Source organism: Sinocyclocheilus grahami, unplaced genomic scaffold (genome assembly GCF_001515645.1).
Source record: "Sinocyclocheilus grahami isolate Dianchi unplaced genomic scaffold, SAMN03320097.WGS_v1.1 scaffold87.1, whole genome shotgun sequence".
NCBI lineage: Eukaryota > Metazoa > Chordata > Actinopteri > Cypriniformes > Cyprinidae > Sinocyclocheilus > Sinocyclocheilus grahami.
In genome coordinates, this window is record NW_015505266.1 from 1,998,440 (window position 1) to 2,011,256 (window position 12,817).

At 36.6% G+C, this 12,817-nt stretch overlaps 2 protein-coding genes across 4 annotated transcripts in view; one reads left to right on the plus strand and one right to left on the minus strand.

Annotated features, from left to right (window-relative positions):
* cnot9 (CCR4-NOT transcription complex subunit 9) overlaps positions 1 to 3,951 on the minus strand; it is a 14,081-nt gene extending 10,130 nt beyond the window's left edge. Inside the window, exons 1-2 of one of the 2 annotated variants that reach the window (XM_016274543.1) lie at positions 3,795 to 3,951; positions 2,942 to 3,124 (exon numbers count right to left, since the gene is read on the minus strand). In XM_016274543.1, coding sequence (XP_016130029.1) covers positions 2,942 to 3,124; positions 3,795 to 3,812 — 201 coding nt within the window. In that variant the 5' untranslated portion in view covers positions 3,813 to 3,951. The remainder of the gene's footprint in view (positions 1 to 2,941; positions 3,125 to 3,794) is intronic. The other variant, XM_016274544.1, reaches the window with a different exon arrangement.
* Positions 3,952 to 4,794: 843 nt separating this feature from the next.
* ftcd (formimidoyltransferase cyclodeaminase) overlaps positions 4,795 to 12,817 on the plus strand; it is a 10,644-nt gene continuing 2,621 nt past the window's right edge. Inside the window, exons 1-10 of one of the 2 annotated variants that reach the window (XM_016274546.1) lie at positions 4,795 to 4,927; positions 6,714 to 6,781; positions 6,962 to 7,077; positions 7,161 to 7,289; positions 7,395 to 7,483; positions 10,085 to 10,264; positions 10,426 to 10,563; positions 10,648 to 10,779; positions 10,864 to 10,925; positions 11,040 to 11,169. In XM_016274546.1, coding sequence (XP_016130032.1) covers positions 4,874 to 4,927; positions 6,714 to 6,781; positions 6,962 to 7,077; positions 7,161 to 7,289; positions 7,395 to 7,483; positions 10,085 to 10,264; positions 10,426 to 10,563; positions 10,648 to 10,779; positions 10,864 to 10,925; positions 11,040 to 11,169 — 1,098 coding nt within the window. In that variant the 5' untranslated portion in view covers positions 4,795 to 4,873. Of the gene's footprint in view, positions 4,928 to 6,713; positions 6,782 to 6,893; positions 7,078 to 7,160; positions 7,290 to 7,394; positions 7,484 to 10,084; positions 10,265 to 10,425; positions 10,564 to 10,647; positions 10,780 to 10,863; positions 10,926 to 11,039; positions 11,170 to 12,817 lie in introns of both variants that reach the window. The other variant, XM_016274547.1, reaches the window with a different exon arrangement.

Consider the following 12,817-nt stretch of genomic DNA (forward strand, 5'->3'; position numbering starts at 1 on the left):
GTTAATTCATCAGTTTTAAGTTTTTGTTCTGCAAAATAACACATTATTTTATTAGATGTAAATATTAATACTTTATTAGAATGTAGTATTTTTAATACAATTTTTACACAATACAGATTTTGGTTTAGGCCTACACAGCTGTTATTTTACTTAAAACGATATTTTATAAACTACTGCTTAAATAAAATGACAATATGTGACCCTGGAGCACAAAAGCAGTCATAAGTAGCACAGGTATATTTGTAGCAATAGTAGGGATGCACGATATATCGGCCACCATATCGGTATCGGCCCATATCGGCTCATTTTTTCTGTTATCGGTATCGGCCTGATAAGAAAATTTGGCCGATATCTTAAAGCCGATAAATAATGCATTATTTCCTTCAGAGACACTTCAGATGCGCGCTGTTCGTTTGCAGCCTTTTGTGCAATTGTACGTTGTAATATTGTGTTTATTTGATGTATATCTGATTTATCTCATATAGAATGCGTTTGGTTAAGTTAAAAGAGCGCTTCAGTTTACCGGTGATCATCTTTAGCTCAGCACACGCAGCTCAAACAGCAGTGCACAACATTAATAACTATGATTGGGAATGTCGTGTATATAACATTCTAATGAGAACATTATTATAATAAAACGTTGTGAATTCTTTGGGGTTAGTTGCCGTGTTTCAGCGCGTTGTTATGGGAAGAGCGCATCCACAACAGGATCACACATTCTGACTATAGCACGCAATAACTGCATCATTTTGTACATATAAGTTGTAATATTATGTTTATGTTGTATTAATATTAATCTCAGGATGCATTTCCTTGAATTAAATAAGCTGCCAGCAAAACGCTTCAGTTTACCATGTTCATTCAGCTCTTCAGCTTCAGCACGCGCAGCTCAACGGCTGCTATTTAAAACAGTGGTATTAATTTGTTACTTTTTCAAAATCATTGATATATTATTAATAACAACAACCACTTGTATTGTTCTCTTATTATTTTCATCAACAATATGGTTTAGTAATTAAAATCATTTAATTATTGTCCGTGCAGAGGCTATTCCGTTTTATTGATCTATGGCGCATTCATTTTGATTCTTTACACGTGTAATGATGTCCAATGACTTGTTTGCATTATTTATGCATTATTTTATTTATTTGTAAGACTTTTTAATGACTAAATTTGGTAATGGGAGAGTAAAAATATTTTTAAAACGTACACCGTTCAAACTAGGCTGCTTATGTTGAAGTGTTCGGGATGTGGTTTTTAATGATGAGACCTTTTTTGTAATCAGGCTCTCAAAAAGTATATAACAATTTGGATATAGATTTATCGGCCAACATATCGGTTATCGGCTTTCAAAAAGAAAGAATAATCGGTTATCGTATCGGCCAAAATTTTCATATCGGTGCATCCCTAAAAAAAAATACCGTCATGTACCGTGAAACCGGTATAATTTTGAAAAATACTGTGATATAAATTTTCGGTCATACCGCCCAGCACTAATTAGAACATTCAAGCAGTTTAAAAAAAATTTTTTTTTTTAAATGTGCCATAGAGAAAACATTGCTGGCGTGCATCACGATACAAATCAATGGCAATAACATTTTAAGATATGTCAGTGCAAGTTAATTTCAGTTAAGACAGTCTTGCACCAGGCTTAAGCCTTGTCTATGAATCTGCGCATTAAAGATGTTTTTAGATAAAATTCTGTGTCTGTCCCTCCACCCGAGCAGGCCAGAATACAACCGAGGAAAAATAGGTCAGGCTTAGCATTTGCTTGAGCATAAATTTATGATTTATTTCTAAAGCCCTTAATTTAATTTAGAAGAACGAGTGATAGACTGCAGTGACTCAGAGAAAAAGTCTCAGACTGATGGATGTCACTGATGCCCGTTTTCCACCGAAATTGTGCTGGTTCTCATAGCCAGCAAAACTGCAAACAACTCGAGAACATGCAAAGATTTTGTCTTATTTAAACACATTTTAACATCCAGTGCTATTTAATTCAGGATCGACGTTTATTGATCTATGGCGCATTCATTTTGATTCTTTACACGTGTAATTATGTCCAGTGACTTGTTTGCATTATTTATGCATAATTTTATTTATTTGTAAGACTTTTTTTATGACTAAATTTGGTAATGGGAGAGTAAAAATATTTTTAAAACGTACACCGTTCAAACTAGGCTGCTTATGTTGAAGTGTTTGGGATGTGGCTTTTAATGATGAGACCTTTTTTGTAATCAGGCTCTCAAAAAGTATATAACAATTTGGATATAGATTTATCGGCCAACATATCGGTTATCGGCTTTCAAAAAGAAAGAGTAATCGGTTATCGGTATTATCATATCGGATATCGATTTTCATAAATAAAGAATAATCGGTTATCGGTATCGGCCAAAATTTTCATATCGGTGCATCCCTAAGCAATAGCCAACAATACATTGTGTGGGTCAAAATGATTGATTTTTCTTTTATGCCATTCTCTTTTAAGTAAAGATCGTGTTCCATGAAGATATTTAGTCAATTTCCTACTGTAAATATATCAAAACTTAATTTTTGATAAGTAATATGCATTGCTAAGAACTTAATTTGGACAACTTTAAAGGTGATTTTCTCAATATTTAGATTTTTTTTTGCACCCTCAGATTCCAGATATTCAAATAGTTGCCAAATATTGTCCTATCCTAACAAACCATACATCAATGGAAAGCTTTATTCAGCTTTCAGATGATGTATACATCTCAATTTAAAAAAACTGACCCTTATGACTGGTTTTGTGGTCCAGGGTCACATATATAGATCTAAATTAGTTCTAGAATTTTTCAGCCAAAAATCCTTATTTCCCTATTATATATATATATAGCCTATACACACATAATATTGCTTCCTAATCATGTCTCAGTTTATTGTGTGTTACACTGAGCCTGAAGTGACTGGCAGGCACCTGCAGGAGAGCCGCTATAGTGCCGCAGGAGTGCCAGAGCATCGGGGCCAGATCGGTCACAGACTCCCTCTTCTTGCTGAGCTCCAGCAGGGCGTTCTCACGTGTTTCGGGGCTGGAGAGCTCATTGATCCATTGATAGATCTTCTCCCGGTCCACCTGCGTCAGACCCGCCGTGGTTACAGTCTACAGGACAGAGTTTACTCATCAATTGATGTATTTTAGAACTAATATTTATTAATTGTTATTATTACAAATGTATGTGTTTTGTGCATTCGCTTCAATTGCACCTTAATTGAAACACTTATTTTATATAATTAATTGATTATATTTTTGTCTTCCTTTTATAATTCCATTTAATCATTCTTAAAATGTTTAGGTTTATTTTCTGTTTACTTCTTAAAATCGTGTATAAAAATGTTCTATAAACTACAGCAATTACTCATTATTGACAAATTATTATTACTTTTTATTAACGCTGGATTATATAACTTGTTCCACAAGAAACCGCAACAAAATCAGACTACTCATATTCTGCATAATTAGTTTCTTTAGTATAGTTAATTAGTATACAATTATTAATCACACATTCATAACTAATAACAACGCATGTTTACAAACAGTAACGTTACACGTGAAAAACTTTCAGTTCTTAACACTCTTATTTCACACATAAGATACTCCAATAAATATATTAACTCACACTACGCAAGATACATAATCATATCCTAATACAAAGCAGCGTATAAGGTTTAATATATCACCATAGTAACTGACTGCATTAGCTTTAGCCGTTAGCTCTACGAGGCCCTAGCATAAACAAGCGTAAAGCGCCCAAAACCCCGCAAAAACTCACCGCTCCTGTAGCCAGCATCCTCCCTATTACTTTATTGTGATCTCCAGAGTAAAAGTGAGCTGTAGTTGTTAAAACAAAGAGAAATAAATCGGTTTACATGAGCAAACAAGCTAAAAGAAAACCGCCTTCCGCTGCTGCTTCTTCTTCTACGGTTCTTTTCCGGTAGGCTTTTCTTCTTCGACGTAAGTTTATGGCGGGTAATAACGGATCTAGCGTGCATTGCTGCCCCCAATCTCACTCTGTTTATGAATTACTGTAATTACTTTTAGAATTACTGTAATATTATTATTAATTACTGTAATGGATATATTGGATGGATGGATGGATAGAAAGGAAAGAATAAAGAATAGTATATTATTATTATTAAATATCATTAAAAAATAAAAATTATTATTATATTATTACAATTAATAAGAGTATTATTATTGAAAGGAGATAGATTTTTGTTTTATTATTTTAGAAAAGCATGTGAACACAGGCCACATAGGCAACTGTTGTTGGTTTTTTTTGTTGTTGTTGAACTTTACACTTCTCATTCTTGCATAATGTCAGTGTTACTTTGACAAGAGGGTATTTGTGTCCCATCCAAAAACATGGAGAAGGGGTCAATTGTCCTCCTCTTCCAGCTCTTTGGCTCCTTTCTGGATCATTCATTAACCAGACATCACAGCCCCTGTTTTCTGGACATGATGCAACGGTTTGAGTGGTTTTCAAGAGTCAACTATTAAACTGTCTGTGTTATCAAGTTTTATTTGTATTAGTTGCTACATACTGAAAGACCAAATGTTCTTGCCTCAATTTTTAACCAAGCCATAGTCAGAAGCTGGTTTAAAAATGCCAATGTATTCTGACTTTTTTGGGAGGGTTTCCCAAAGTCTGAACAACGAAGACCTTATTGCCCCAAAAGTGGTTATCTATGAAGACAGGAGAATCATTGCCAAATGACCTAAATCCAGTCCACAGGACAGGTTAATTATTCAAAAGGCATGTTTGCCGACGCTTTATATGGTTCCACGTTTGGGAACCAGCGTATTCAGTAGACAAGCGTGTGTGAGGAAAGTTTGTGTTTTCTTACAGTCATGGCTAAGCTGGTGGAATGTGTACCAAATTTCTCAGAGGGGCGTAACAAGGAGGTAAGGTAAACACACAGACCAGTTCCATTAAGAAAAGTCATTCGGTTCTGTTAAATGTGGACTTCAACACTGTACGGAAATACTCAAGATATCTCAGTGTTTTTCAACAAAGCTGCAAGACTGCTAATGTAACCACTTATCTGTCAATTGCTCTACAAATCAGTGTGTTTACACTACTAAATTAAAATAAGATAATAAATACCAGTTTGCAAACATAACATAGGCTACTGGTTTTGTACAACTAAAATAACTAGAATCGAATGACACCGGAAGCCTCGCACATTCAAGTTAATAATGGGCGCGTTTGAGTTAGTGAATCAAAAACATGCAGTCTACAGTTTACCGTATGATTACCGTAGATGACAGTATGCATAATGACTCGAATTGGTTCTCTTTGTAAGTTAAAGACACTCAGCAGAATAAGCATTCCGATTACTGAACGAATGATTCGTGTACACCAGTTCTTTAGAGTTTCAAAAGGCTCGCTGTAGTCTGATTCCTGAACGACTCTAATGAGTTGATTATTTTTACTGAATGAAGAACAAACAGTGCGACCGGTGTCGGTTCTTTTTGTGAATCAAAAGCATAGTCCAGTTCCTGAACGAATCACTCTAATGAGCCGGTCCCTGAACAAATGACTCTGTTTGATCTTTTTTAGTGAATCCAAAACAAAAAACGCAACTAGTGTATCCTGATTAGCCCACAGAACGAATGACTAAATGTTCTTTTTGTGAATCAAAAACACAGATTTCCGAACGAATGCGCCTGTTCTTTTTAGTGAATCAGATAGTGTGACCCTGTAGTTTCCTGAATGAATCACTATAATGAGTCAGTTCTTCTTAAAGGTATAGTTCACCATGCCATTCCAAACCTGTAAGACCTTTGTTTATCTTCGTAACAAAAATTAAGATATTTTTGATGCATTCAGAGAGCTCTCTGACCCTCCCAGAGACAGCAAGGATCCTCACATGATCAAGGCTCAGAAACGTAGCAAGGAGATCGTTAAAATGGTCCATGTGACATCAGTGGTTCAACCGTAATTTTACAAAGCTACAAGAATACTTTTTGTGTGCAAAGAAAACAAAAATAACGACTTTATTTCGTTTCCTCCGCGTCACACTATTGCGCCATTTTGGAGAGCATCACATACGTCATTTCCTTTGCGCACAAAAAGTATTCTCGTAGCTTCGTAAAATTACGGATGAACCACTGATGTCACGTGGACTATTTTAACGATCTCCTTGCTACGTTTCTGAGCCTTGATCGTGTAAGAATCCTTGCTGTCTATAGGAGGGTTAGAGAAAAAATATCTTAATTTGTGTTTCCGAAGATGAACGATGGTCTTACAGGTTTTGAACGACATGACAGTAATTAATGACAGAATTTTCATTTTTGGGTGAACTATCCCTTTAATTCACAGCATGAGCATCGTATTCCGATTCCTGAGGGAATGAGTCGGTTCCTTTTAGTGAAAGAAACACTTAGCTTTAGGGTAACTGTGAGACTTTAATCACCAAATAAAATTATTTTATGAAAAGTTATTGTTTAGTAGGCCTATTGTTTATAAATGAAGGCCAAGTAAATTGTAAAAACTGCTTTGCATGAATTGTTTTGAAATGTAATTTTTGAAGTGAATTAATTGCATTTATTTTTACAAATATAAACTGCACACTTAAAATTACAATCCAATTATTTATTTATTTTTACTATTCTTTTTAGATCCTGCGTATGATGATGTACAATTTTTTAGTGTTTTGCGATATTTTGACCAATATATAATATCCAGGTCATTGACGCCATAGCCGATGCCATCTCGGCCACAGAGGGCTGCAGTTTGCTGGACGTCGACCCAGGGTCTTCAACAATCAATTATTTATTTATTTTTACTATTCTTTTTAGATCCTGCGTATGATGATGTACAATTTTTTTGTGTTTTGCGATATTTTGACCAATATATAATATCCAGGTCATTGACGCCATAGCCGATGCCATCTCGGCCACAGAGGGCTGCAGTTTGCTGGACGTCGACCCAGGGTCTTCAACAAACAGGACGGTGTACACTTTTGTGGGCCCACCCATGGCTGTCATCGAGGGGGCGCTGAATGCCGCCCGTGTCGCGTTTAAACTCATAGACATGACCAAACACTCAGGTACAGATGTGGAGGGAGTAGATGATGTAGACATATCATACTTCACATGAGTTTAGTTTGTAAAACATGATGTTTTTGAACAGGTGAACACCCTCGGATGGGTGCGATGGATGTGTGTCCCTTCATACCGGTGCAGAACGTCAGCATGGAGGAGTGTGTACAGTGTGCCAATGAATTTGGCCAGAGATTGTCAGACATGCTCAATGTGCCTGGTGTGTTTGTACAAGCAAAGTTCATGCTGTTTGTTAGCTGAATCTTTTGAGAATTGCTTCAGTTTTGACCTCCATTCTCCTTTGTTTCTTGTCTTGGTCTTTTAGTCTATCTCTACGGAGAGGCGGCTAGAAAAGAGAGCAGAAGGTCACTTCCCTCTGTCCGTGCAGGGGAATATGAAGCATTACCGGAGAAGGTAAGAACTCATCAATTCTGTTCACTTCTTAGGCCTCGTTGACCACAAATCCATGACCACTTTACAATCTTCTTAAGGCCCGTTTACACCAAGAACGATAACTATATTAGTGTCCACAGTAGTGTACAATAACTTTCTGTTTATTATAAGCACGCACTGCAGTGTCACTTTAAATACTTGAGCTCTTCAAAGCAGGATGGATTCTGATTGGATGTCAATGTTTTTATAGTTTGTCATCTGAATGAAATGCTATGTCGGCAATATCGTTTCTCTGTGTCATTTGTTTGCGATAATTATTTGGTTTGCCCACAAGGTGGCAACACTGGCCCAGTCAGTTTGCAATTTTATCGCTCATAACTTGTTCAAAATGCTTCTTTTTTTTTTGCTTCTTATTCTGGAGAGAAATAGTGTAAAAAGTGGTCAAGGATAAAACATTCTAGCTGTGTTGGAGAAAGTTAATCTTAAAAGTAATGCATTACGATACTGTGTTACTCCATGAAAAAGTAACTAATTGAGTTACTTAGTTACTTTTTATAGAAAGTAATGAATTCAGTTACATTTTCTATGCTTTTTGTCACCTGGGCTTGCTTACTTGTCAAAAGTTATATTTAAAGGCCCTTTCACACCAAAAGTGAAATTATTAAGCCTCAGGCTGTAGAAAGTGCCTCATTCCCAATTTCTCTCAATACAGGGACAGGAGAGCTGTCAGTGAATAAATGGGAAAACAAAGTAACTTGCGTTACTTATTTGAAAAAGTAACTCAGATGTGTTGTTGTAAATTTAAAAGTAATGCATTAATTACTAGTTACTTGAAAAAGTAATCTGATTATATAACTTGTGTTACTTGTAATGTGTTAGCCTCAACACAGCATTCTAGTGAACATTTTGAGTGCCTGTTTTGTGCATGCTATCAAACTGAGTATAGTTCGCGCAGAGTTTTGTACACACTTTTGGGATAGTTTTGGGATATGTATACACGTCAAACTGGACAGGGTTAAATTTTTTTTTAGTATGTTACAGTTTCAAAGGCTATGCATTTGGCGGTATGCATACGCTAAGCATTAACATCAAAACTAAAGTATTCACATTTTTAAATGCTCAAAACTGGTCAAGGATGAAACTTTCTAGTGCACAAGTGTCGAACGCCTGTTTTCGCACACGTTTTCATATAAGCATATATGTTGTTGTTTACCATCTTGACTGAAAAATAAGATTTTCCTTGTCAATTTTTCATTTATTTATTTTTTTAAAGGTTTATTTATGGCATTTTATGCCTTTATTTAGACAGGACAGTATAGGTCGACAGGAAGTGAAGTGGGTGAGAGAGAGGGGGCTGGGATCGGGAAAGGTCCGCGAGCCGGGACTCGAACTCGTGACACCCAAAGCGCAATGGCGCTGTATGTCGGCGCGCTGCCATCGGCTTTGACAATTTTTCATTTATTTTTGCTAATGTTTGCATAAACGTGCACATCCAAACAGTGCATGACTTAATTTTCAAATGTTTTATAATTGATCGTCTGAGTATTATATGATCCAGCGGGCCGTAGCCTACTTAAAGACTTAATTGCCGTTGGCCACCAGTTACCAATCCCTGTGCAAAGTATGTTCAAATATTTGTTTTCTAATAGCTTTGCTTTTAGACAGTTAGCCTATTTGATGCTATAAAAATGGGGTGTGTCATGATTGTGAGCTTGTGATTGGGTCTGCGGGAGTTTGGGCGGGACTTTGATACTGCTGCTTCACCTCACGATTACTCCTGTGCAGACTCTGGCTCCAAATGACGGCATTTTCGCAAGATGACAGCAACAATACTGAGCTGTTTTGGCATCACTTTTCTATAGTGGAAGAAAGTGGAGTCTCGTCATCCATCTTTTTTTTTACAGTCTATGGTTCCAACACTTTAGTTAGTGTGTTGCCGTAACGGACGCATATGTACCAGACAGCTAGAGGTCTGTCTGAAAATAATAATAACCATAAGAACTCATGATTTGAGTAACAAGCTGAGGTAATCAAAAACCAAATTTTCTTTGCCAGTAAGAGAAGGGGAAGGGGTTGCTGAACGGGCATATAAAAAGAGCCAATCATTTATCTTGGCCATGTACCTATTCTATATAAACGGTTGTACCCTTTTCACTGCAGGGATTCTCTGTGATTGGAATGCGGTGTAGTGGAACACTAGATTTCTTAGTCCCAAGTGATAAGGTTCATAATGGGTCGAGACATTGTCTGACTCAGTGATACTCTTAGGTGTTGGGTAGCTGTAATTCTTCACTGAATTGGTTAAACTGGTTCTCCAGTGTGGTCAGAGCTATTGCGATTGTGGTCAGAGAAGTCACCTGAGGATAATTTTTGGTGTCGGGAAACACCAGGTTTAACGTAATTCAGGTGCGTAGGGGAATTTCTACCACAACGTCAAAACTGAAGTATAGTTTGGGCACACTTTCTCATTCGGATGTATGCATATGCAAAGCTTTCGCATCAAAACTTTTAGACTTCACACGTGTTCTAAATTCTGAGGAACAGTACTGTTTTATGGGCCATGTATGTGTAAACACCTTAAGTTAAAGAAATGTACTTTATTTTTTGGACCTCTTTCCCCAGTTAAAAAAGAGCGAATGGGCCCCTGAATATGGCCCCGCCACCTTCGTCCCTTCTTGGGGAGCCACAGTCACCGGCGCCCGAAAGTTTCTCATCGCCTACAACGTGAACCTTCTGAGCACTAAGGAACAGGCTCACAGAATCGCACTGGATATAAGAGAACAGGGCCGTGGGAAAGATCAGGTAGGTCTGAGTGTGAGGTCACTGGGTTGGTCTAGGTTTTCAGTGTGCGTCAAATCTCGAACTTGAGAATAAAGGCAATCTGACCTAATTATACGTACCACTTCCCTGAGGTTTTGATTATGCTCTTGTTCCTGTTAATTCACTGAATGTTCCTCCTGCAGCCTGGGCTTCTGAGAAAGGTTCAGGGAATGGGATGGTACTTGGAAGAGGCCAACCTTGCTCAGGTGTCCACCAACATCCTGGACTTTGAGGTGACGCCCATGCACATGGTCTATGAGGAGATCTGTAGAGATGCCAAGGTGAGTTCGTTTTCAAACCTGAATCAGAATCATTTGAAATTGAATCAGAAGTGAATCGGATTTGTGTTTGTTCTACCTGTGCAGGATTTTAACCTTCCAGTGGTGGGGTCCCAGATAGTCGGTCTGATTCCTCTGAAGGCGATGCTGGACTGTGCGGACTTCTACATCCAAAACGAAAAGCTCTTCGTTGTGGAAGAGGAGCACAAAATCCGACTGGTGGGTTCAAATTAACATGGTCAAACATTCAACACAGCAGCAAATCAAAGGTCTGATTTAATTCCTCTTTCATTATTCTGTCAGGTTATCAGCAAATTAGGACTCGAATCCTTGGGGCCATTTGTTCCAAAGGAGAGAATCATAGAGTAAGACCTAAGATACATTATATATACTGAAAATAATTGACATCCTTTTTCTGTTTGGCTTCTCATTGATGTCTAACAGGAGCACTGTATCTGATTGGTTGATGCTGAGTTTAGGTATATGGTACGGGACAATCAGGACGATGGCGGGCTTGTGTCTCTGTCTCTACAGAAGTTCGTCCACAGTGTTGGGGCCAGAACAGCGGCTCCTGGTGGAGGGTCCGTTTCTGCTGCAATCGCTGCTATGGTAATCATGAAGATTATGATTTTATTATCTATATTTATATTAATTTATACATAGAATTACCATAAATTTTCATACTGACTGTATATTTTTATATACAGATTGTACTATTTGTAAATTTATATAATATATTTGTATATTTATATAATATATTTTTAAATATATTAATAAAAATGTTATATTTTTATTAATGTATTTAAAACATAATATATATAATATTACACACACACACATAGGGCCCTATCATACACCTGGTGCAATGCGGCGCCAGGCACGACGCAAGCGATTTTTGCTAGTTTGCTAATCATTTTCACATCCTGCACCACGTTGTTTAAATAGCAAATGCATCTGCGCCCATTTGTGTGCCCATGGGCGTGCTGATCTGAAAACGAGGTGTGCTCAGGCGCATTGCTGGCGCGTTGCTATTTTGAAGCAACTGAAATAGACTGCGCCATTGACCAACAAAAACCTGGTCTGCAGTATTTTTCTTTGTTATTTAAAGAGCGCATTAGTCATATGAGCCTATGGACGGGTGCACAACGCGTGTACACTTTGCTTATTACACACACAGGTATGCGCAGCAGCACACAAACATTTTTAAAAATGAAAAATTTAATTCCACCATGGCACGAGCGCAAATGGCTTTTAAAGGGAATGGGAGATGAAACTCTGATTGGTTTAGGCCATGTTACGCCCAAAACACACCTATTACTCATTAAAAGTATAGGCACAACCCTTTTAGACCACGCGCCGGGCGCGCCGGCCATTTTTCCCGTCATTAAACTAGCAAAAGTGGATTCGGAAATGCCGTAAATGCAATTGCGCCGTGCGCTTTAGACCATGTGCTTAAATAGGGCCCATAGTGTTAAACTGTATTTTTATTAATACATTTTAAAAACATTTAAAATTATTTGTTAATATGTGTGTATATGTATATAGACACAACACACACATAACATAAAAAAGAAAAAATTTGATGCATACTATTTATACATCATATATAAACATACATGCATACAGCGTTTTATATGGTATTTATAGCACTTTAAATGAATATTAATTTGGCCATTTTTCCCGTCCTTAAACTAGCAAAAGTGGATTCGGAAATGCCGTAAATGCAATTGCGCCGTGCGCTTTAGACCATGTGCTTAAATAGGGCCCATAGTGTTAAACTGTATTTTTATTAATACATTTTAAAAACATTTAAAATGATTTGTTAATATGTGTGTATATGTATATAGACACAACACACACATAACATAAAAAAGAAAAAATTTGATGCATACTATTTATACATCATATATAAACATACATGCATACAGCGTTTTATATGGTATTTATAGCACTTTAAATGAATATTAATTTAAATAAAAATAAATAAATAATATGTATATATATATATATACACACACACATACAGTATATATATATATTTTAAAAGATTTATAGATAAATTATCATAATATTTTTTATTTTATATGTATTTTAAATATAAAGGATTGATAGCATTTTATATAACATCTTTAAATTAATATTCATATGTAATATTCATAAATTATTATAATAATAATTTTATTTTATATGTATTTTAAAATTGAGTATAGAGAGGGGGAGAGAGAGAGAGAGAGAGAGAGAGAGAGAGGACATACAT